The sequence below is a fragment of the Capsicum annuum genome, chromosome 2 (genome assembly GCF_002878395.1).
Source record: "Capsicum annuum cultivar UCD-10X-F1 chromosome 2, UCD10Xv1.1, whole genome shotgun sequence".
NCBI classification, from domain to species: domain Eukaryota; kingdom Viridiplantae; phylum Streptophyta; class Magnoliopsida; order Solanales; family Solanaceae; genus Capsicum; species Capsicum annuum.
This window is the reverse complement of record NC_061112.1, coordinates 123,341,873-123,367,643: the sequence shown is the minus strand read 5'-3', so window position 1 is coordinate 123,367,643 and position 25,771 is coordinate 123,341,873. Positions and strand designations below refer to the sequence as shown.

The 25,771-nt window shown below is 34.0% G+C and overlaps 1 protein-coding gene across 2 annotated transcripts; it reads left to right on the top strand.

The window, feature by feature from the left end:
- The first annotated feature begins 12,974 nt into the window (after nt 1–12,974).
- On the top strand, nt 12,975–25,543 carry LOC107859212 (probable LRR receptor-like serine/threonine-protein kinase RFK1). Of its 2 annotated transcripts, none has more exons than XM_047406813.1 (24): nt 12,975–13,317; nt 15,242–15,413; nt 16,026–16,097; nt 16,227–16,295; nt 16,381–16,452; nt 16,590–16,661; nt 16,788–16,859; nt 16,947–17,018; nt 17,101–17,172; nt 17,274–17,345; nt 17,436–17,507; nt 19,124–19,195; nt 19,380–19,445; nt 19,692–19,754; nt 19,843–19,890; nt 20,038–20,081; nt 20,434–20,822; nt 21,955–22,150; nt 23,465–23,608; nt 23,800–23,918; nt 24,000–24,210; nt 24,330–24,585; nt 24,692–24,842; nt 24,988–25,543. In XM_047406813.1, exons 1-24 carry the CDS (start codon nt 13,218–13,220, stop codon nt 25,342–25,344), a joined length of 3,033 nt encoding a protein of 1,010 aa, XP_047262769.1. In that variant the 5' UTR covers nt 12,975–13,217; the 3' UTR covers nt 25,345–25,543. The 2 variants fall into 2 exon arrangements, with proteins under 2 accessions (XP_047262769.1, XP_016559625.1); XM_016704139.2 differs by having other exon boundaries at nt 12,976–13,317; nt 24,348–24,585.
- The last annotated feature ends 228 nt before the right edge of the window (nt 25,544–25,771 follow it).

Genomic DNA, 25,771 nt, shown 5'->3' with positions numbered 1-25,771 from the left:
ATTTCTTAGCCAGCTATATATATTTTGTGCAGGGTATAACCTTAGTAGAAACTGGGAAAGAAACTGGTGATAGACATCCCAAAATAGGTAAAGGTGCACTCATTGGAGCTAATGTAACTATACTTGAAAATATAAAAGTAGGGGAAGGTGCAATGGTTGGTGCAGATTCTCTTGTAATGGAGGATGTTAGTCTTCACAGGTTGAGTACTATATATTTTAAACTTCTGGTTTATCTGTATAGGAGTTTTGATACTGCATGGAATACTGATTGTGATGTGCCTTTCTTTTGGTTTTAGAGTATGGTGACAGGAATACCAGCAAAGGTGGTTGGTTATATAGATGATCAAGATCCATCTTTAAATATAAAGCATGGTATGTTTTGCTTTAGTAGCAGTATAGTCTTTTCTTTCGAAACTGGCTTTAGCATTTAGTTTTGTTATGATAATGCTACACATGCATGTATATCGAAGTAGAAACTGATTTGTTTGTGAAGAAGGGGAAAAAAATGTTGAACTCTCTTGCAATAGTTAGCTTTTTGTATTTACTCAAGGAATGAGGAGAAACAATAGGATGGATCTTTATTAGGCTGTTTTGGATCTTGAAGGATTCTAAAAGAGAGGATTCTGACTCTGAAAAAAGGTTTTCTTGGAATATCTTATTGGAGTTGCTTTATTTAAATTACATATGCTTGTCCACATGAATATTGAGAACAATAAGGGGGAGAAAAGAGATTAAACATTTAACCCCTTCCCTAGAAAGGCAGTGAAATATTCGGTTAGTACTCATTTTGATTTTAAGTGAGCGATTTAATATAGGTTTGGAAATATGAGGGAGGTAGGAATGCTCCAGGGTAGTTATTGCACAGATTGATGTTATCTTTTTTACTATAAAGATGCAGAAAAAATGTCAAAACGTGAGGAAGCTAGAAGATGTCGTGAATTAAAACAAATGGGATCCTTGATGAATATTTTAAACATAAACATAAAGGTGAAATACGATTGAAAGTGAAAAGAAAACGAAAGGTAATGGCTATACAACATCAAATTATGATGATGTTTAGTAATGTTGAAGTAAAAGTCATTATGAGAAGAATTTTTTCCTAGAATTATTTCTAATTTCTTTGAATAAGTAAGAGTTGACATATTAGACCAGTAAATTCTCACTAGTCTAATATCTCTGTGGCTCATACGGACTGTTATACTGAAAATTTCACATTCCTTTGTAGTTTACAGCGATTTGCAAAAAAATATAAATTTTGCCGTATAACTATTTGATTTCATGAGCTACCAATAGTAAACTTATTGACTTTGCCATTCCCATTGATTAGAAGTTAACTGCTCATTGCTTTTTACTGCTATATTACAGATGCTAGCAAGGAATTTTTTCAAAAAGTAGCCATTAGCTGCAAGGAAGCAAGATTCAATGGTGAGATTTTATTATGCGGTATGTTGGTTATATTAGGGATATATTTTTTTAAGAAACCAATAGTCATTCAGTTGGACTTGAGCTTTGCTCCTTCAGCGACTTCTACCTGGAAACGAGCCACATTCAAATCAATAATAATGATGTTTTTGATACTCCAATTGGGGTAATTCGTAAGTATATCCTAGTTTCTTTGTTGTTTCGAAACTCCAGTAGTCTAATCTATTGAAAAAGTTTTGATCTTTGCCACTTTTAGCTGTCATGAACACTCAATTTTGCCATGTATCAGTAACATTAGATTTCTGGTTAGTCATTTGATTTTTGCGTCGTTCTTATTATTCTCTGTGTCTCTTCTTGACAAGATCAGTTGCTTAACAGATAATGGTTCAACATTAGAGATTAAGGAAGAGACATCTTCATTTGACTAACCCCAATTCACTTCAACGTGTGAAAATGATTTTAATATTTTCACCGTCTTTAATATTGTAGGATTTCTGAACATAGAAAAATAAAGTTCCTTTAAAGATTGATCATCATTCAATCGACGTGTAATGACATGTAATCAGTGTTGATCTAAATTATGTATTTCTTTCTCCAGGAGATTTGTTAGTTTGTAAATTAGACTCAATAATTTTGTAAGATTGTTTGAATTAGTGCTACAATGAAATAATGGGGCAGTGTTGATTAATGTTGAATGTGCTAGAAATACTTTCTCATTGGTATGTTTCACAACATTTTTTGTGTTAAGTATTGACCAGTCTGAAATACGCCTAATCTAACTGAGCTCTATGCAATACGCCTGAAACCATGCAATATATCTTTCTTCAATGTACCAACGTTTAAAAGTTTTGGAATCAAATGCACCTTCTCCCACATATCTTGTCAATCGCGACCTCTGACCGTGTAGACTGGTTACGAATGTGTAGCAAAATCCATGCACCTCCAGTAAATAATTTAATAGCCTGAAAAGACGTTTTCCCCTTTTATATGTGGAAAATATGGCTTATTAGAAACCACAACCTTTACAATAACTCAAAAATTAATATCCCTCTTTCAACCCCATTTGCACGAGCTGTGAAATTCATCTTCCTGGCTACAAATCCTCCTCATGTAGGCCCAAAACCTCACACAACTTGAAATCCCCCTGATAAAGGCCTAAAACTAAATTTTGATGGTTCATATAATCACTTAACTAAGGTTGGGGGGTGCCGGGGGGTCTTTCGTGACTCATTTGGATCTTAGGTGAATGGTTAGAGCACTAGAATTAATGTCCATTCACCTCTAGAAGCCGAACGCACCAGTCTATTCTTTGGCCTTATTATTGCTACTAATGTTCAGGTCTCTTATCTGGAAATTGTCACGGATTCCCTAGAGGTAATCAACTCTTTGGATTCACTCACACAAACTAACAATAACTTAACCCTCTCTTGTAGGGATCGTCTTCTCAGTCTGGGGAGCCCAATGATGTTGCATGAATCTAGGAAACACAATAGTGTAGCTGATAAGCTTGTGAAGCATGGGCAGAAGCTGACTCCAAGTAGTTGTTTTGAAATATGAACTGAACCACTGAATTTTATTAACTTTCTAATGAACGAAAATAGTGAAGGGAGAATCTCAAAAATAGATCAAAATCAGGGTGACTTTCAAATTTTAACCCCAAATAAAAATATTTTGTAGCTTTATGAAATGTGTCATAAATCCGAAGCTCAAGTTCTGAGATGAATTTTTTTTTGTAGTTTTGTGAAATGTGTCGTAAATTCGAAGCTCAAGCTTTGAGATGAAATTTTTTTGTAACTTTAAGAAATTTATCGTAAATCCGAAGTTCAAGCTTTGAAATAAATTTTTTTTGTAGCTTTATGAAATTTATCATAAATTCAAAGTTCAAGCTTTGCAAATATTTCTAACTTTATTTTTTTGGTACAAAATATACTATATTAATCCGAGCTTTCGAGCTTTGAGATGAAATTTGTCTTGCCTTTAGCTTTGTGCAGAGAGTAAATGTATTTTTTTTTTTTTTGGTACAAATAACTTAAACTTGGTGCAAATAAATTATGTCATTTAAAAAATAATTGATTTTCAATAAAATAATATATCGTAAATTGTGCCTCATGGGTAAACGTTAACACTATTAATTTGTATTAAATTAGCTAATGTTCTGCAAGAGGAAAACTTAAACCCAACAAAATAAGTTATGCCACGCGGGTAAGAGTAGACATTATTAGTTTGTATCGACATAATTTAATAATGTCTAACTTACGATGTCTAATTTTATAATGTCTAACACAGAGTCCACCCAAATAAAAATTGTGCCCTATGAACAAGAGTTGACTTTGCCTTAATTAAGTCTGTAATGTTTTGGCAGATGATCTATAACTCTTGCTCCAGAGGCAAGAATTTCAAACCACAAAAGAACAAGTTATGTCCCATGGGCAAGAGTTGACTTTGCCTTAAGTTTGTAATGATTTGGTAGATGATCTATGACTCTTGCCCTAGAGGCAAGATTTTTAAATCACAAAAGAACAACTTGTACCCATGGGCAAGAGTTGACTTTCTCCTAAGTCTGTAATGATTTGACAAATGATCTATAACTCTTGCTCTAGAGGCAAGACTTTTAAATCACAAAGAACAAGTTGTGCCTCATGGGCAAGAGTTGACTTTGCCTTAAGTCTGTAATGATTTGACAAATGATCTATAACTCTTGCCCTAGAGACAAGACTTTTAAATCACAAAAGAACAAGTTGTGCCCCATAGGTAAGAGTTGATTTTGCCTTAAGTCTGTAATGATTTGACAAATGATCTATAACTCTTGCCCTAGAGGCAATACTTTTAAATCACAAAAGAACAAGTTGTGCCCCGTGGACAAGAGTTGACTTTGCCTTAAGTCTGTAATGTTTTGGCAGATGATCTATAACTCTTGCTCCAGAGGCAAGACTTTCAAACCACAAAAGAACAAGTTATGCCCCATGGGCAAGAGTTGACTTATACTTAAATTTGTAATGATTTGACAGATGATCTATAACTCTTGCCGTAGGGGAAAGACTTTTAAATCACAAAAGAATAAGTTGTGCCCCATAGGCAAGAATTGACTTTGCCTTAAGTCTGTAATGATTTGACAAATCTATAACTCTTACCCTAGAGGCAAAAATTTTAAATCACAAAAGAACAAGTTGTGCTCCATGGGTAAGAATTGATTTTGCCTTAAGTCTGTAATGATTTGACAAATGATCTATAACTCTTACCCTAGAGGCAAAATTTTCAAATCACAAAAGAACAAGTTGTGCCCCATGGGCAAGAGTTGACTTTTTAAAAATCAACGTATGCCTCATGGACAATAATTTACATAATTTTATAATGTCTAACTTATGAGATACTCTATGAATCATGTCGAGAAGAGTTCGCCAAAGAGTTTTAAAGGAACAAGTTGAGACCCATAGACATAACATGTAGTAATGGTTACCTTATAGACAAAACATAGGTCAAGGTCCTTAAAAATATTAGCAAACATTTCAAGGGCAACAATTATACTATTTCACTAAGTCTAACTAGTTGAATTTTATGTAGTTCTTTCCTTAGAGGAAAAATGTATCTTAGAAATTTTTCAAAAAATTAATGTATGTGAAACAATTTACACCATTTCACTATGTCTAACTTATGAGATACTCTAACATAAGTTGATAACTCAAAAAAGAGAATATATCATGACCTTTATATAACTTGACAAAAATTAACTCACAAGTAAAAAAAGATCAAAATTCAAAATTTGATATTAAAAAGTCGAAAGAGCAAGTAGTAAACTAATAAGAAAAATAAACAAGAAAAAATAATGCAACAATTTACAAAAGGATAAGCAGAAACCGTGGCAAATTAGTTGAAAGTAAACACCATCAATTACAACTTGAGTGACTATCTTTAAACATCATAAAAAAATAAAAGACAAACTTAAGTCCTCTTAAGAATTTTTCACGTCTTCAGCCGTACAAAATTCTAGACACATCGGGTGGCGTTGGAGTTATTAGAGTAAAACTAGGACTATAATCTTTATCTGATACTTCACACCGCTTTCTTTTCCTAGAAAGCAAGTCATCAGGAGGTGTTGAAAGATCAATTTCTCCGCTTTAAAGTTTGGCACAAATTTGAAAACCAGTTTCAAACTTGACTTCATCTTCAAGAATAGGCACATCTTGTTCCTGCATTTCATTCACCCTCTTGAAATTCGCAATGCCCACTCCTCGCTCGTCACATGGTTTATGTAATTCTTGAATAAGCTCTACAATAGAATCACACTTGGATTCTAGAGACTATATAAAAAAAATTAATAATGTCAACAACACAATCAACACAATTATTGATATAATGATGTTGTTTCTATTTAGTAAAAAATCTAATGTGAAAATTACCATAATACGGCTCATAATCCCATCTAAAGAAGTATCAAGACGAGTCTTAATAGAAGATGTCACTCTCTGCATGAAAAATGCAAAAAAAAAAAAAAGGATTCTAAAGTAAGTTACAAACTCAACATTGAATTATGATTTAACAGTAAAATAATAAATTCTCATGGTTTTGATATCTATTGAATCATCATGGATCAATTCACCAAATCTGCCTATTTTTTCATATTTAGATTTCTTACACTGTAGAGAGATCGACACATATCTATATTTGAGAGGTGGTTCACCTACACAGAGTGCCCACATCCATTATTTTAGATGGAGGTTCTCATTTTACTTCTAGCTTCTAGATGACATTTCAGGAGGAGTTGGGTACCTAAATTGACTTTAGCACCGACTTTTATCCCCAGATTGATAGGCATTCAGAGCAAATTTGTAAAGTTTTGAAGGATATGATTTGTGCTTATGTCTTGGATTTTGGAGGTTAGGGGGATAAATTTTTAGCGTTGGTAGATTTTGGGCATAATAACAACTTTTATTTGACTATTTAGATGACCCAATTTTAGGCATTGTATGGTAAGTGAAGTTGGTGTCTGATTGTTTGGTTTGAGCCCTCAACATTAATGTAAGCACATGATATAGAAAGAATTTAAGCATTCATACCATGTAAGCACCCTCCCTAAACATTAATGTGCATCCATATCATGTCACGATAATGTATGTGTATAGAAAGAATGTCCTGATTGTGCAAACAAATTTTGCATGGTGTGCCCTTTTCATCTTTGAAACTAAGACAGTAACCTGTTTGCTATAGTGCATACATAAGTAAGACGACCTTATATTATAGTTTACTGACGATATATATGACTTATATTGTTTCATTAATATCCAGGCATCAGAATCAAGTAACCAGGAAGAAGGGTGGGTGGTGTGCCGTGTGTTCAAGAAAAAGAATTACCATAAGGCTCTTGAGAGTCCTCAGAACTCATCAGCAGCACTATCCAGAAGTACAATTATTCAGAAACTAAACAATGATAGTGTTTTTGATCAAATACTAATGTACATGGGAAAGTCGTCATGCAAACAACAAGATTTTGAAAATAAACACAACAACAACCTCTATTCCACATGAAATGCACCGTTCTTGATCTTCCACATGTTGTTGCAAACATACCACAGACTGAAAATTTAAACTTTGTAGGAGGGGATATGTTTCAGTCTATTCCCCATGCTGATCCTATTTTGCTTAAGGTATGTACAAAATTTTTATTCTTAACATGTCCTTCCAAGTTTTATTTTGCTTCATGCTAAAGGTATTCAAAATAGAAAAAGTAAACACATGAAAAAGCTAACGCGATTCAACATCTACTATATAGAAATAAAATACGATTTTGATCTTGTATACATAGTGTAATTTTCTAATGAACTATTGCAGCACTGAGTATTTCTAGTTTGTATATTAGAGGCTACAGGTCACTGATTATGATGTTTGAGAAAATACGACTTTTTGCAGCTAGTTATGCATAATTGGAGCGACGAAGATTGTGTGAAGATACTACAGAGATGCAGAGAAGCTAGCACGTATAACAATGAAGGAAGAAAAGAGAAGGTCCTTATCATTGACATGGTATTGAATAGAGATGAAGATGAAGCAGACATGACTGAAGTGAAGCTCCTTTTTGATGTACTGATGACGCTGCTTTTTGTCGGTATGTGTGTGTGTGCAGGGAACTGAGAAAGAATGGGAAATGCTATTCCTTGAGTCTGACTTCATGAGCTACAAGATTATTCTTTTTCTTTGTCTAAGATCCCTCATTCAAGTTTTCCCTTAAAAAGTTATACACTCATGGGTCGTTTAGTAGGGTGCACTCGTAAAGTTGACATTATCTTTTATTGACGGTTTGATTTTTTATATTTAACAAATAGGTTGTGTTAGAATAAGAATAGTACTTAATAGGGCTTATTTGAATAAGAATAGTACTCCTGTTGTTAATTTCATGATTACTATGTATAAAACTAGTAGGAGCACTAAATATGCCCTATAATTACATGTAATACTTATACATAAGATTAAATAAGTAGAAACGATTAACTCTTTTCTATCAAATGATTGACTTTAATAGAAATTCATAAAGTCTTTAATTAAAAACTGAACTACCGAAAGTAACTGCGATTGGATAACAAATCAAAACAACAATCTGCATTCCAACAACAATAAAAAATCCAGTGTAATCCCACAAGTGCGGAAATCGAAAAAAAAAATATGCATTTCATCAAAAGAAATCGAACCATCATCTAAGAGGCAAGATAAAGATATCCACACTGCAACAGCCTATTACAAGACTTCCAACTTGACACAATAGAAATTACGTAGTACTAGTAGAAATTATCAAAGATCTAAAATCTAGTAGCACAAAACTTTTTTGGTTCAATTAGCGACAGGGTATTACAAGATGGGAAATCGAACCCTCACCAATAAGGTGAAAGTTTCGCCAACCAACCAACTGAGCTGCTAAGGTTTCCTGCTAGCACAAAGTTCAGGTAAACCAACTAAGCTACTGAGATTTCCCAATAGCACAAAGTTCAAATAGTCAATCAACCGAAATACTAAAATTTTCTAGTAACATAAAACTTTAAATTTCAATCAAGATTTATTATTTCCATGAAATCAAGAATGTGGGGTTATTCAAAATTCACTTAGTAACACACAACTAACAAAATTAAAACTTCTTAACTATACAAACACCAATCTGACAAATCCCTAAACATAACTCTCAAAAATATAACAACTTTGTATTATGAGCTAAAACCTTAAACGTAAACAACAAAAAAAGATTCAAACACCCAATTAAAAAATAACACACACACACAAAAAAAAGATAAATTACATGTAAATGATAAACTTAATTTAGTAGAAACTTACATCAATAATGATGTCAATTAAGTTTGAAGGCAAAAGTCCCGAAGAATCGGAAGCAACATCCACTGAGAGACGCTCTATTTCTTCATCAGAAACAACATCCATTTTTTTTTTCTGTTAATCAAGTTTGAAAATTTGAGAGAAACCGGATGAAGAGACAGAGGAGCAAGAGAAACGGTATTTGAGAAATGAGGGAAAAAGATGAACGAGAATGAATATCTGAGGAAAATTCTGGGAAAAAAAGAGAAATAATAAAAACTCTAAATAAAGATTAAAGACAAATAAATTTAAAAAAGAAAAAAAATGAAGAAATAGATAATGGTTGGAAAAAAAAGAGAAAAAAAAATAAAGGTTAAGACAAATAAATTAAAACATGAAAATAAAGTTAAAGAAAAAAATAAAAATTGAAAATAATAAAAATCACAATAATAAATTTAAAGGAAAAAAAAAGAGTGCAAAAAGTAGAATAATAAAAGTAAAGGAAAAATTAAAAAGTGAAAATAATAAAAAATAAATTTTGAGAGATAAATGAGTATGAATAGTTTAAAAATATATTTGAGGTGTAAAGGGGCAAAATGATACTTTTAGTATATTAAAAAGTAAGAGAAATTATTCTTCAAAGACATTCTTATTTGAGGTCACATATCTAAAGACACTCATATTTGGGTCTATGACATGCAATTTCGTGAACACCACTCGGGGTCTAGACCCAATGAAAATCAAATTGTTAGAAAAGGAATATCAACAAGATTATGAGTTATTTACAATGTTGATAAATAGGATAAAAATTTTGTTACCAAAAAATATAAGTAATAAAGAAGGTAGACGTAATATTTGATGAGGGTAAACATGAAGGGAGAATTCTAAATTAGTTTTGTTTAAATCCGCAATTCGTCATGTCCGTGCATCAATTTTTTAAAAAGTCATTTTAACCTGCACCGTACCGTTTAACCCTAAATCAACATCGCCTCATATAACCAACCTGCCTTGTTGTCATTCCTATGCTCTTGAACAAGAGCCTTGGCGCAAAGGGATACTCAAAAATTATATAAAACGAGAATACATTAGTAGAAAAGCAAGAGATGGATTACATGATCATTTTAAATATTGAATGAATATGTTTGTGCTTCATGTGATTTAATATCGTTGAATAATATGTTATATAAAGTATTTTTTTTTATATAGAGAAGAAACTTACTTTCAATAAAGATAAACTTTTCTTATATTTTTTTAAGATATAATTTTGTTGACCACTTAAATGGGAAAGTTTTTTTTTTTCCGCATATTATAACCATTTGTTGATAAAGCTTCAAATTCGCATTTGAATTATTGTTGGAAATACGAATTAAATGCGTATTTTTAAAAGAAAAAAGTGATTATCTTGCATTACAATAAGTTATCTGGTCCAAGTCAAAAGATGTACTCAACAGTCTTTTATAATTATAGTTAACTCTTTTCATTTATTTATTTAAACAATCATATGTGCTAATAAGCTATCACGACTTTATTCTAAATAAAAAAGAAAGAGGTAGCAAGTGGAATCTATAATTAGTAGCAGCCATAACAGTCATTGTAAACACCAATATATTATAATAATCTTATTTAAAAACATGATTAATGCGGCAAAGCCATAACAGTCATTGTAAACACCAATATATTATAATAATATTATTTAAAAACATGATTAATGCGGCATACTGTTTAATTAGAACAAAGAAATTGCTTGTGTAAAGAGTTAATTAGGAAATAAAGTCAACAATGAGATCTATGTGTTAGTGCTACTAATCTTTTGGGTGGGATCGAAACGACAACACTCCAATAATGCATATATTAGAGTACTATAAAATACTTCATTTATTTAGTTTTACTTTTTACATTTCGCTTACCAAAATCAATTTGAATAAACTTTAAAGCTAAATTGAAGTAGATTAATATTTTAAATTTTAAATTTTAAATTTAAATATTTAAAAATTATATGAAAATACTATAGTTTGCAATCCTTCTCATACTACTATGATGAAAAGATACATCTTAAAATATTGATCAAAATTTTTATATAGATGCAATTTAATTTTCGAGAAGTAAAGCGAGACAAGTAAAAATTAACGGAGAATATATAATCTGTTATTAATCCTACCAAACTTTTCTAATAGTCAACCTTTGTTATATATTTTTTTTTTTGTGTGTGTGTTATTGTTTTCATGTCTGGCTGGGCTTTTTGACTAAGCATTTATTTATATTTACATACTCCATAAAAGTTCCAACTATAAGTGTTTCGTAAAGGTATTTTACGTAATTAATTAGAGCAAAATCCTTGATTAGTTTAATATCCTTGAAGGGCAAATGTAACACCAAACAATTGGTAATGATTTTTATTCATCCTAGGGAAAAACTCGTATCTATCTTTAGTTTAGGCTGTGCGCTACTTCTTCTGTTCAAGTTTATTTATTTACTATCTGTAAATAAATGGAGTATTCAACTTAGAAAATAAAAAATAATTTATTATTTTATATATATTTTATCCTTATTATTAAGTACTAGTAATTACTTTTAGTTTAGATGACTTACAGTAATAAATATGAGCGACAAAATAAAATTTTTATTTTTAAAAATTGTTTTTCAAGGGATTTTCTTAATAAAAAATAATAGAGGGAGTATTTGCTTATCAGTTATTTCTATTTGTTTTTAAGTGTTTTGTTCTAATATTTGAATTTATTTCCAATAGGTGATGCCAGTGGTATGTATATTTGCGTAGATTACGTACAAACAAATATTGAGATATTTATTTTTTTGAAGTGTCAATGGTGTGTGGTCCTAAAGATTTTCAATTTTCAACCGTGGAAATATATATCAACGATGCAACTATAAAAAATTTCAAAAAAAATTTCCAACCAGTGATATGTCAACAAGTGTTGATGTGTCATTACTATCATACTAAAGTTTTTTGATAAAGTCGCCATGTGTTGTTTCCATCTCGAATGTTTATGTCAATTAATATGCATGATATGTATTTCCAGCAAGTAATGCATAGTTTCGCTTTATTAAACATCTAATTATGATAAATATTTAAATTAGTTTGATACAAATATCTGAAACGAATTTTAACATCCATAAAATCACGTAATTCACATATTGTACCCGCCACATTATTATGTAATTTGAAAGCGTATTTTAATTTTTCTTTAATTTTATCTTTTAAAGGATAAAAATTTTGTTCCATTTTTTTTTTTTTTTTGGATTAACCAAATGTAACAAGAGATCATTATCAATGTATTTCTTTTTTGAAATAACTTAACAAATATGATTAACTCCAAAGTTAACCAACTAAAAAAACTACTAAATACTGTTTTTTATAAGCTAATGCTGAATTACTCTAAATAGGTTATTGTCGTTTTTATTATTGCTTTAAGTTAAATAAGGTATCGATTCACAAATAAAAAATAACAATATATATCATGGACTAATTTGATAAGTAATTCATTGAATAGTTAATGTTGCATCTTGCTTTCTTCATGGTGGAAATTTCACCAGACACATGCGTTGATTAGCTGAAATAATATAAGAATATTCATACGTAAATAATATATTGTACACGACATTACATGGTCATTGTTAACTCTTAACACAGCAGTTTGTGGCAAAAAGTAAACTTGGGTCATTTTTGAATATTAAACTTTGTAGTATATACGGTATAAAATAATTGTAAAACTAGGGTTTGACAGAATATATATATATATATAAAATTATAATATGTGCAATGTTATGAACGGATAATTTACATTGGCATTTTCAATGCACCTAGTTCTTTTTTCCACATTATACTTACATAATATATATATTTTATAATTTCCGGCATAATACACCTACCAAACTCTGCATATAATTATGGAAGTATAATTTTTTTTCTAGTAGTTCAACCAAATTAATAATGTGCTCACTCATTTTATTTAGTGACATACGTATTTCTTTTAGTTCGTTAAAAAATAACACATTTTTTAAATGAAATACATTTATAATCACATAACTTACTATAAAGAAAATTTCAAAATTAGCCATATGAATTTCACTTGTAGCTCGCAGACAATTTTTTTGATAATTTGTTAGTAATTTGTTGCTTAATAAGATTAGTGACGGATTTTGCTGATTGATTGATGTAGGAATAATGGCACACACATATATATATATATATATATATATATATATATATATATATGTATGCATGCCTCCAATATTCCTTGTCCAATCCGTTTTGGAAAAAATAATAAAATATCACGTCTACTTTCTCTGAACATATCATAGCTACTACTAGTCTACAGTTCCAGCACCAATCATTTTTCATTTTCCAACTTGATGCCCACTTTCTTTTTTTATTATTCTTTCTGCTGTTTATCTTATTGTGGGATTCATACATATATTCCTCCTAGTGAAGTGCATTTTTTATCCTCTTTTTTTTTTCTCTTTTCCACATTGTTGAATCTTGAAAAATGTACTCATCTGGAAACAGCATCACAGCTTGGATTCTGAGATTACACTGTTGCTTCTTGTTCTTCATATTTACAGACTCCAAAGTGCCTCAACAAGAAGGTATGCTGCTGCTCTTTTCTCTTTCTTTAATAGACATTTTTATACTCCATAGGAAAGTAGGGAGGGGTGGGTGGGTGCGGAGGGGGTACTTTAGTATAATCAAGAAAAAGAGATAAAGACACTATTACCTACCGAAGCTAAAGTTAAAGTTGCTATGACACACTTTAATTTTATAGGACACGATTACCCCTAAACTCAATTTACCTGTATCATTGTCCGCCGTGCTTATGTGGCGCCTTTTGTGCTTACGTGACACCTTTTACTACTCACCTTAAGTGCAAGTTTTTTTAGGCAACGTAAGCATAGAAGATGGACAATAATGCTGTGAAATTGAGCGTGCAAGTTTTTTTAGGCCACGTAAGCACGGAAGATGGACAATAATGCTGTGAAATTGAGTTTAGGGTTAATAGGACCCCGTGAAGTTAAGGTGTGTCGTAGCAACTTTGACTACAGTTCAGGGATAATAGTGTTGTATCTCGAAAGAAAAATGCTAAACTTCTCTTTGACTTCATAAATTGTAACAAATATTATTTTTTTAGTAAAGTGGACAAGTAAAATGGAACTGAGAAAGTAATAAATTCTTAGTACAGCTCCCTCTCTATTGCTATAACCTTAAGAAGGACGAGGAGTTTTGAGTTTTAAAAAGATGAGAAATAGGTGGAATTACTTCAATTTAGTGAATTTATATTGAAAAGGTGTGATCTTTAATGTTTTCAGGTAGATAAAATCATATATTATTGAAGTTAGTTACTAATTTCCTGAACTTAATGTTCTGTCTAGTAGTTGGATTCTTCCAATTTAGGTGGTATTCTGATTTGTTTGTTTTGCCATGGAAGTGTTGGCTTTATTATTCTTTTCCTTTTAGTCGAAATTTATTCAAATTGTAGTTTTGTAGCTCAACTATAGTCCAGTGGATTAAAATTTTAAGGCTGCAGTTTCTGCAGTGTCTTCAAGTATTCTCAACTGTAGACTGTACTAGTGCAAATGGTTTGTAGTACTGTTATTAGGCATTTTTGGGTAGCATCATGGCCGTGGACCGGGTATAGTCTGATATAGATCATGTTCAGTGCAAGCTTTTAGCTGTGCAATTGAATTATTAAATAGTTATTCTCGAAAAGAAGATATCTAACAAGAAGTTAGGCTGCCAGAATCTTAGGATTCATATGCTGTATCTGAAATAAACTACAGAAAGTGAAACAGATTATGTTGTAAGGTTGACGAATACTATGTGACCATCTTTCACATACAAATTATGCGCAGAAAGCTGGTGACGTTTGTGTGTAAAGCCCCTCTAGGGCTGAGCCTTGTATTCTACATCTGGAGTTGCACTATTTTACAAGTCATTTCTGTCCTGAACTACAAGTACAAAGTTGAGGTCCAGAGAATGCAAGTTGCCTGGCATCTGAACTGGTGGAATAGTTGAACTGTATGCAAGTTGGCTCTGACACCACCGATATAAAAAATAACAAGTCTTAGACTAGCATCAAGTGCATGAAGAGGATATTTTTTTTCTTATATGATTACTTTTGCATGAAATGTACTACATGTCCCCCTATTCTCTTGAAAGATTTGATGTATTCAGTAGTTTTTTCTGATTGAGTGCATCTAGGTCTCTTTTGTAGGTGTAAGTTGTCAGGGTGGATAGTCAGCTTACACTCATAGTATCTAGGTCATATTAAGGGATGAAACATTTTTTTGAGCAGCCTAATCTTGAATCTTTCTGTTTGCCTTACAGATAGAAAGTGTCCAGTAGTTTATATAGTTCTTCTCAATTTGATGGAAGCACAAAATAGAAATCAATTTTTCTGAACTTCCTCGACTGATGAACTTCTTGGTTATTACCAGTTGTAATTGTCAAATAGTATTGAAGATTGCATAGTGCAAGCTATACTAGTTGATTTCAACCTTACTGATTGTTTTTCAGTGGATGTCCTCCAACAAATAGCCAAGACGATGGGTGCAACATATTTGAGTTTCAATGCAGATTCATGCATAATTGAAGAGGTTATAGTCAACAGTAAGCCACAGTGGTCTGAGAAATTTGTTGGATGTCATCTTGGCAACGGAAGCGATGAAGTCCACCACATCAGTAAAATGTGAGGCCTTTACTCCTTATTACTATATCGAGATTGATTAAGTTGTTTCTAACCTTTTAGCTTGTCATGCATGCTTTGTTTCTAGTGCAACAATAGTGATATGAGTGTGACCAATATCCACGTGATTATCAAATATCACCCCAAAGAGATATGAGCGTGACCAATATCCACATGACTATCAACTATCACCCCAAAGACAGCTTGGGGAAAATCCTACTTGATGTTTGTCAGAAGTAAAATTGAATGAACAAACTTAAGGAATTCGGAAGTGAAGAGGTTTTCAGATTTTTCATAAACTTCCTTTCCCCATAATCAATATATATGGTTACTTAAAAGGCTTATTCAAACTTAAGTATTCCGGGAGCTTGTAAAGAGAAACAATATAGGTTATGCTTTTATCGGGTTTAGTAAAGCCATATCAATACAAAAGTTTCCTTCTAGCGACTTCGTACTAACTCTTCTGTCTCAAATGGACTAAGTATACCACTCATAGTCTTATTTCTTTTATCACAAGCATTCATTCTGTTTTTCTTCATTTGTGTCGCAAATTTTTTATTTCTATTGAAATTGGTTCCATAATTGATGTCTTTTATATTATTTTCACTTATGCAGTGTATTAAAGGGTCTTAGTCTTCCAGGAGTACTCCCACCTGAATTAGTAAAGCTTCCCTACATCCAAGAAATGTAAGAGCTATTCTCTACCATTTTCACAATTGAACCTTTCCTAATTGATGTCACTAGCTTCTTTTTTCATGCCAATATCAACATCAGTCACTAAATCTTTTGCCTTCTTCTTTCTTTTCCCATCTTTAGTGATTTTGCATACAACTATCTCAGTGGTAGTATACCAGTTGAGTGGGCCGCAACAAAGATGACTAACATGTAATAACCTACTTTCTTTCTGGCCGATCAGCTTTCTTTGTCATGGCTTCATTTGCAAATTGTAATTGCACACTTTTTGATCCAGCTCTGTTATTGTAAACCGGTTGTCAGGGCTAATCCCAAAGGAGTTGGGAAACATCAGCAGCCTTTTGTACCTGTATGTATTGAATTTCTATTTGAACTTACTTATATGCTATCTGTCTGGAGATTGGATTCTCTTAACTAGACAAAAGTTTCTCATTATGTTTTCCAATTTGCTCTCTTTATTCTATCCATTAAAATGTTTTAAACCAGGAATCTCGAGGCAAACCAGTTTTCAGGCAGGGTTCCGTCTGAACTAGGGAAACTGATCAACTTGCAAACCCTGTAAGACCTCTTTTCAAAGCCACTTTGTTATATTCTCCTAAAGAAAACTTGAAGAAAAATTGGCATTTGGCACCTGAATGATTGATGCATAGACGAGTGGGTGATTCATTCTTTATCTAATTTCAGGATTTTATCCTCCAACCAATTGATGGGAGAGGTGCCAACTTCATTTTCTGGACTCATAAATTTAACAGATTTGTAAGAGCATACATTCTACCCCAGCCCTTTTTAGCTCCTATCATTTTCAGGAAATAGAATATCTCACAGTATAATTTAACTTTGCAGTAGGATAAGTGATAACAATTTCAGTGGACGGATTCCAGATTTCATACAGAACTGGAAACAACTTACCAAACTGTAAGATCTTTGGAAATACCTTCTTAATTTCAAAAAAGAGAATTGGCTGTGTTGCTAAACTTTTTCTTGACAATATATGAAGGGAAATGCATGCCACCGGACTAGAGGGCCCCATTCCATCAAACATATCTCTTCTGAATAAGTTAACAGATTTGTGAGTGGAGAACCTTTCAACATTGTCTCAACTATTTTATGTTAGATTTTTGTCGAGCCTTTACTCTTTGCCAGCTCTCTCACAGTCAATTTTGTATACAGGAGGATCAGTGACATAGGTGGACCAGCTCAGGCATTTCCTTTACTGAGTGATATCATGGGCTTGCATAACTTGTATGTCAAATTATACTGTAAATCATTGTACAGTTACTGTGTGCTATTAAGCACTCTAGCTTTCCTTGAGCTAATTAAATATGGATACAGGGTATTGAGAAACTGCAACCTTTCTGGAGAGCTTCCTGTATATATTTGGGCGATGAAGGATCTGCAAACATTGTAAGTTATGGACTTAATTTTCTCCACCTAATATTCAAACTTCCTCAGCTGCGTTCCAAATTACAACAACAACAACATACCCAGTGTATTACCACATAGTGGGGTCTGGGGGTAGAGAGTACGCAGACCATACCACTACCTCAGTTGAAGTAGAGAGGCTGTTTCCGATAACCCCCGGCTTAGGACCAATAACAGTATAACAAACACAAAATATAGATGTATATAAACTAGTAAAATATGCAAAATAAACCTACACCGCTAGCCACAAGATAATACTACAGCCACAAGCTAATACTAAAACTATCTATCTGAAACCATAAACGTCGCTCAACACCACGAACAAGAAACTTCCGACACAAATAAAGAACGCTCCCCTACTATTACCGACGCACTCCCACCCCCTAACCCTCTACTCTAATCCGCGTCCTCCACAACTTCCTATCAAGGGTCATGTCCTCCGTAAGCTGTAACTGCTCCATATCATGCTTAATCATCTCCCTCCAATATTTCTTCGGCCTACCTCTATCCCGCCTAAAACCATCCATTGACAGTGTCTCACACCTCCGCACTGGAGCATCAGAGCCCCTCCTCATCACGTGCCTGAACCAACGTACCTCACTTCCCGCATCTTGTCCTCCACCGAAGCCACTCCCACCTTTTCCCGAATAATCTCATTCCTCACCCTATCTTTCCTGGTATGACCACACATCCATCGCAACATCCTCATCTCCGCCACATCCAAATTACGTGGCATTAAATAGAGAGAAAGCTTTTACATGGTTTTCTGTTCTTCCTCCTACGTCCATGACCATTGGATTCTCTTATGTCGCACTGTTTACTGTCCTCTATTGGTGCCTCTTTCAGTTAACACTACATTGGAGATCATTTTGTCTCTACCAAGAACTCCTGTAGAAACATAAAGCCCCATTTAATGTCTTTGTTTGGAAGGTTGAAATTCATCACAGCTAGTTTGCTCCGTGTGACTTGAAAATTGTTAGAGGGGGTCAGATTTCCAAATTAGTTGGGAGTGGATTGGGGTCTGCTTTTATGGACTTGGGCAATCTTCGCCTCGTGAGCTAGATTTTGGGATTTGAGTTAGGCCCAGGTGCCATATCTTTGCATGGTATCTAAGTCAGGCTTATCCCTGTTTGAGCACTCGGTCCATGCTCTAGTTGGGCCTGGGGGTAAAAAGGGTGGGGGGGGGGGGGGGGGTGTTAAGAGTCCCACATTGCTTGGGAAATGGACTGGTGGTCTGCTTATATGAATTTAGGCAATCCCCCCTCATGAGCTAGGCCCAGGTGTCATATCTTTACAAAAATGTTTAGCATTTCCAGTTTTGAAAGATAATTGAGGCTGATCGAGAAACAAGGTGTTGGTTCTTAAGAGGTTTCATGCCTGCTCTTTGATTTTCATTGAACTTCTCATCCTTCCTCTTCTTGTCCCAGTTCATTATTTAGTCTAACATATAGAGTTGGCTCTTATACATTTTGCTTCTACAATATACATGTGTCGGTTGTAATAGCTTGTGCACACAGATTCATCTCCTCAATTTCCTCCTTCTGAGAGAGTTCAAATGGTAAATTTATAATCATGATTCTCTGTTTAACTTTCTGCAGAGACGTTACCTTCAACAAGTTAGTCGGAGAAATCCCAAACAATATTAGTGCTAGAAGTATGCTGAAGTTTGTGTAAGTTGAATTACTAAAAGTGGATTCTCTTAAGCGTGATGTACTTTTTATTTTTCTATTAGCAAGTTAGAGCAGTCTCTTCTCAATCTTCTTTCATGCTGAACATCTTCGACTATGAAGTGTATAGCATGTTCTTATACTTCCAGATTTGCTCTTGCCTAACTGCTTTATGTTCTATACATAGGTTTCTTACTGGCAACATGCTCAGTGGAGATATACCAGACTCAATTTTGAAAAATGGAATAAATGTGTAAGTGTATGTTTGTTAATATTCTAATTTCATAAACAATTTCTGCTGGTGTATGATGGACACTGTCTTTGCGGAACATGTCATAATTTTTATTCATAAACATAGTAGTTATGCAGTGGCATGCCAAAGCAATTTTGATTCATTCATGTTGGCATTATTTTTTTCCACGTTTTGTCTCAAGTGGATCTCACAACTTCTTGGTTCCTAATCGGAAAGATGGCATCTAACAGTGTCTATTGCATGCAGTGATCTGTCCTACAATAATTTTACATGGCAAGGGCCTGACCAACATGCCTGTCAACCAAACATGTAAGGATTGGTTCACTTTAGTTAATTCATGCTCTTACATTATTTATTGGATAAGCATATGTGGTTCTGATAATTATTCCTTCTACAGGAATCTGTATCTAAACTTGTACAAGAGCTCTGCAGCAGTAAGCCCCTTGTAAGATGATTCTTCTTATCATTCTGAAACATTAAAATTCTGATTTATGATGAAACTGAGGGAAAAAGGAAAGTTCAAAACCGAAGTGGTTGCTTTCCTATCTGATTCAGATTTGGGTCTAACTGCTTTATGCTTCAACTTCTACAGAAGGAGAGTTCTTCCATGTACGAAGGATTTCACTTGTCCTCGGTGTAAGTATGTTCTTTTCTTCTCCTGACGGTTATTCAATTTCATATAGAATATGAACCCAACAGTAGCAAGAATACGAAAATATGTCTTTAGCCATTTGACGGCCTTATCCTCAACTCAAATAGCAAACTGCTCAACTATGCAAGAGACTGAAGCAAATTAATTTCCTTTTGGTATTAAGCAGAGAGACATTCTAAGGCTGGATTCAGTCTTAAAGTCATGTATCTAAAGGTTTTTAGGTGATTTGAGGATTCACAACCTAATCACGGGAAATATTTTCTGCTTGATCATTTTGCCTACTTGTGAGTTGTGACAATATTTTTGAGCATTGAATTCTGTTATTTTCCTTGGCAGATGGGTGTTCGTTACATGTTAATAGTGGTGGAAATGATTTTACTGTAAAGGAGAGCGATGGAGAAGTTGATTATGCAGGAGATGCAGATGTTGATGGTGGTTCTGCTAGATATTTCAAAGCTAGCACCAATTATTGGGGATTTAGTAGCACTGGGGACTTTATGGATGATAACAACGATCAAAATGCACGCTTTATTGAAAGTACACCATCAAAAGGTCTTTCTGAATTGTACAATAATGCACGGATGTCTCCACTTTCACTCACTTACTTCCGCTATTGCTTGAGGAATGGGAGCTACAATGTCAGCTTGCACTTTGCTGAGATAACTTTTACAAATGACAGCACCTCTAACAGTCTTGGAAGGCGAGTGTTTGATATATACATCCAGGTTGGTATGTCAATTAGGAAAAACTTTCTACACTGTTATACTACGTTAGATCTGTGAAAGTAGAGGAAAAAAGAGAGAACTTGTATAGAATTTAATTGTAGATGATATACAAGATGCCTCCGCATGTAGAAGCTCAGACAATTATAAATATGGTAAACTAACCTAAATGAAATTAGAAAAGGTATTAAATAAAGTAGATTACCCATACAGAATTAGAAAAAATGCTCTCTACTACTAACCAAGAATATATTTTCACACATCGCTGCATGAATGCTACCTCAACACGCCCTCCAAACTCAAGGTGATACAACAACTTGCATTTACAAATTAAAAATGAAAAGTGACATGATGCTACTCGGACAAAATCGTGTAGTAGTCATGATTGAATCTGAGGACATTAGTGTTGCCAGCTTATCTAGATGGCTAAAGAGAAGCAAGCACTGTGCCAGCTTGGTTGGATAGATGACAATCCATGGTGTTTAACTTGGTGATGATATATTAAACATGTGTTGACAAGCACTAAACTCAACTAGAAACATTCTCTAGAAAACGACATGGTGCTGTCTGGGTGGTGACACATCAGCTAGCTGGACAGATATAGACTGACTGACAGTTTAACAGTTTCGGGGTGATGATATCAACCCAATGTGAACTTTTATTATGTGGCACATGCTGCCCAAAAGATGTCGGGATCCTGGAAGAGAGAGGAAAAAAGTGGTGCTGGATGTGGAAAGAGACAAGCCTTATTATTAAAAAAATGAAAAACTTTCTGGCAGGCAGCTAAATGGAAGCTATTAGATCTGTAACAAGAAAGTAGTCTCCTTATATAGGAGTTTAGATTACTAGAACATAAAACTTCGAGCCTGTTTGGATTGGCTTATTAAGTGCTATTAAGCAAAAATATCTTTTAAGTACTTTAATAGGTTTTAGGTAAATAAAAAAGTAATTTTAAGCACTCGTTCTTAAGCCAAAAAGACAAAAACAAGCCAAAAGCTATAAGCTCATCCAATCAGGCTTATTTGTCTTTCTTTAAAACTGAGGATTTTTAATAGGAAGAATATATTCTAACATCTCACTGAATTGATTTCCTGACTTTCAACAAGATACCTACACATTATTCTTTCTACTTCAGGATAAATTAGTTTGGAAAGACTTCAATATTGTGAATGAGGCTGGTGGAGTTCAAAAGCCCGTGGTTAGTCACTTTAACACCAGTGTAACAGATAATACTTTGGAGATTCGATTTTACTGGGCTGGCAAAGGAACTATCAGAATCCCATTTAGGGGGCATTACGGTCCCCTAATATCTGCTATTTCACTCAAACCAAGTAAGTTTCCTCAACCTTCATCACTTTAAGGGGAACATCATAGTATATGTACTATTACACTTATCACTTTGGTTCCTTTGATTAGCCTGCTCCGAGTTATCAAAAGAGTAATTTTTCAATAGTTTGTCTAATTTTTTATTGGGTAAATTAGTTGCGTTGAACTAGGCTATTAAGATACGTACCTGGCTTGATCTGCTTGTGGTTTTGTACCAACTATAAGTATTAGTATGTTGCTGATTTATGATTCTACAAGCCTCCAGTTCTTGATGACGGTAGCTTTTATTTCCCTGGAATTCTGAAATTGTTTACCTCTCTTGTATACATGGACTACATCTCTTTCCAGCTCTTGGTTTGTATGAACTATGGACAATCCGAAACTAACTGTAATTTGTCCTTGCAAGTTCGGAGTTGCAGCAGACAAGTTTGATGCTAATATTACTATATTAGAACTTTAAATACAACACAAATATGTTTTCTGAAATCTGTGCATAAAAGAGTTGAAGGCGGTAAATTTTCAGTAGTAATGTCAAGGGGGGAAGTTCAATATTTATATCCATGTGAAAGTTTGTAAGCTGATGGTTTAGATTGAATTGGGTTGAGAGCATGAGGTCTCAGGTTCAAATCCCAAGATAGAGTTACCACCTGTGCTAGTGGGAGGTAGCAGGTATCTCGTGGAATTAATTGAGGTGCGTGCAAGTGGCCTGGACACCAAGTTTAATAAAAAATAAAATTACTTCTACTGCTGGTATGTTTGGTATAGCATCTGAGAGATATCGATGAACCTTTAGCTCTCAATGAACATCCATAAACTTAGATGTTTACTTACTCAGGTGATAGAATATTTGTATTGTGGTTATTTCAACTAGGCTCTTCTTTTCAGCCTTCCAATATATAGTTCTAAGCTCTAAATTTCTTTTCCTTTCCTATTGCTATTTTCTTTTCGTCTGAAAAAATAAGTAGGAATTAAATCTCTCATGGTAGAATTACATCTCTCCTGATATGTCCAATGTAGGTTTACATTTTATAGCTGTTTCCTCTCCTTTTTTTGGTTACTAATTCAAAGGGTCATTCTATATGGCTGAGGAAATCCATTTTTACAAGTTTGGTTGATTAGCAAATAGAAATCTTTCTTCTCAGTTTGAAGGAGTGTTGGATGAGTACCCACGTATTCGCTTTGTTATTATTTTCCCATGAATGACATGCATGTTGAATTTTTTTGTAATTAGCTGGATGAATCTTAGCTGGTTGAACCTTATTTTCTGTTGCCCCTGCCACTGCTGCATACACGTAACAATCGTCTTTATTTCTGTGCAGCTTTTGGATCTTGTTCAGAGGAAGATAAAAAGAGTGTGACTGTTTATGTTATTGTTGGAGTAGTGGCTACATGCATTTTCTTGTTGGTAATGAGCACACTATGGTGGAAAGGATATCTTCAATGCAAAAAGAAACAGAGAAAAGGTGATCACTAATGGGCATTGGAAAGAAGTAACTTTAACTAGCAAATTATGTGACTGGGCAAGCTGATTCATGCATTACTGATTTGAAAGAGCACATTCTACTGAAATGATAATCAATGAAAACTCTATATCCAGAAGTTGTGTGTTGTAAATAGATGACTAACGGGTGAAGTCTCTTTATTTACGTGACAGATTTAGAGGACATGGAGCTGCAGACCGTTTCTTTTACTTTAAAGCAAATAAAGGCTGCCACTAATAACTTTGATGCTTCTAACAAGATAGGGGAAGGTGGTTTTGGCGCAGTTTTCAAGGTATCATTCTGGTAACAATAGTAATGTAGTATCTTCTTTATCATTATTGTTTTGTGAACTCTGACCATATATTTGATGCAGGGCCAGTTATCTGATGGTACTTCAGTTGCAGTAAAGCAGCTCTCGCGTCAATCAAGACAGGGGAACCGCGAATTTTTAAATGAGATTGGCATGATTTCTTGTTTGCAACACCCAAATCTTGTAAAGCTGCATGGTTGCTGCATTGAAGGGACTGAATTGCTGCTCGTATATGAATACTTGGAAAACAATAGCCTCGCTCGCGCATTATTTAGTAAGTTATTCATTCTCTTACAATAGCCTCGCTCGTGCATTATGTAGTAAGCTATTCGCTCTCTTTTCAAAAGGTTTTCCAAACTACTACTAGCTCTGAAATGTCCATTAACATTTTAGTATGTTGGACAACTTTAGATTCAGACAAAAGTCAATTGATACTTGATTGGCCGACAAGGTTCAAGATTTGTGTTGGAATTGCTAAAGGTCTGGCCTTCCTTCATGAGGAATCAAGCCTTAAAATTGTACACAGAGACATTAAAGCGACTAATGTACTGCTAGATAGAGATCTAAATCCCAAAATTTCGGACTTCGGGCTGGCTAGACTTACTGAAGATGACAATACCCATATTAGCACTCGAGTTGCTGGAACAATGTAAGTTTAAACGTACAATTCAAATTAGATCTTCTTTTTTGTCGTTATCTTTTCAGAAGTGTGGTTGGATAAAATTTGTAGCATAATTGTATGTTAATAAATGCAGAGGATACATGGCACCCGAGTATGCACTATGGGGTTATTTGACCTACAAAGCAGATGTCTACAGCTTTGGGATTGTCCTCCTGGAAACTGTTAGCGGCAAGAACAACTATAACTATGCACCTTCCGACAATTTCATTTGTCTTTTAGATTGGGTATCGTTCTTTACCTTTTCTGTTAATGCTCTAAAACAAAGACAGACCAGTCTGCTAAGTTTTAACATTAAGAATCCTTCAACTTTTTTAACCATGAACTCTTTCGTCTCCATTTGAAGTTGCTACTTATAAAACGTTACTGCAGGCCTGTCACTTGCTACAAAATGGGAAAATAGAGGAGCTCATCGATGATAAATTGGGTTTGCAGTTCAACAAAGAAGAAGCAGAAAGGGTTGTAAAATTAGCACTATTATGCACTAGTGCAACACCATCACTCAGGCCTGTAATGTCTGAGGTTGTACGCATGCTTGAAGGAAAACAAGATGTCCCTGATGATATCCCAGAAGCCAGTATGTATACTGACGATTTAAGAGTTAAAGCCTTGAAAGATTTCCAACGAGAGAGACAAAATGAAAGCGCGTCAAGTACTCAAGCTCAGTTAGCAAGCAGTCAAACTGCCTCTGATCTCTGTGATTACAATCCAGAATCAAGATCTGACTGATTCTTTATCGCATATTCTTATTTGATCTCTTGCCGGTGTAGCTGTTTCTTATGGTTCATGAGGGACCGCATTGGTTCAAAGCCCCTCATCGAGGTATGGTTGTTGTAACTATTTGTTCAATTCTTTTGTGAGTAAGATTTCTATAAAATGTACATAAATTAACATCCCAAGAAAAAATGTTAGGATCTATATTTCTCCAGCTCAGCTTTTTGCACCTCTTATCTAGATTTCAACTCATCTAAATTATCCAATTCTTCAAGATTGGAAATTTTTAGTAGAACTTTTGTTATGAACGGGCGGGAATAAGCAATACCACAAGCAAAAGAAAAACAAGATGAACACACAGATTTACGTGGAAACCCTTGACGGGAAAAATCACGGGCGGAGGAGGAGAAATTCACTATGATGGATGGAGAATACAATGAGG

Coding starts and splice junctions, on each gene's coding strand:
- LOC107859212 (XM_047406813.1), top strand. CDS start 13,218: ATGTACTCATCTGGAAACAGCATCACAGCTTGGATTCTGAGATTACAC. Junction 17,508..19,123: donor ATGAAGGATCTGCAAACATT/GTAAGTTATGGA, acceptor AACTTTCTGCAG/AGACGTTACCTTCAACAAGT. Junction 20,823..21,954: donor TGTTTGATATATACATCCAG/GTTGGTATGTCA, acceptor TTTCTACTTCAG/GATAAATTAGTTTGGAAAGA.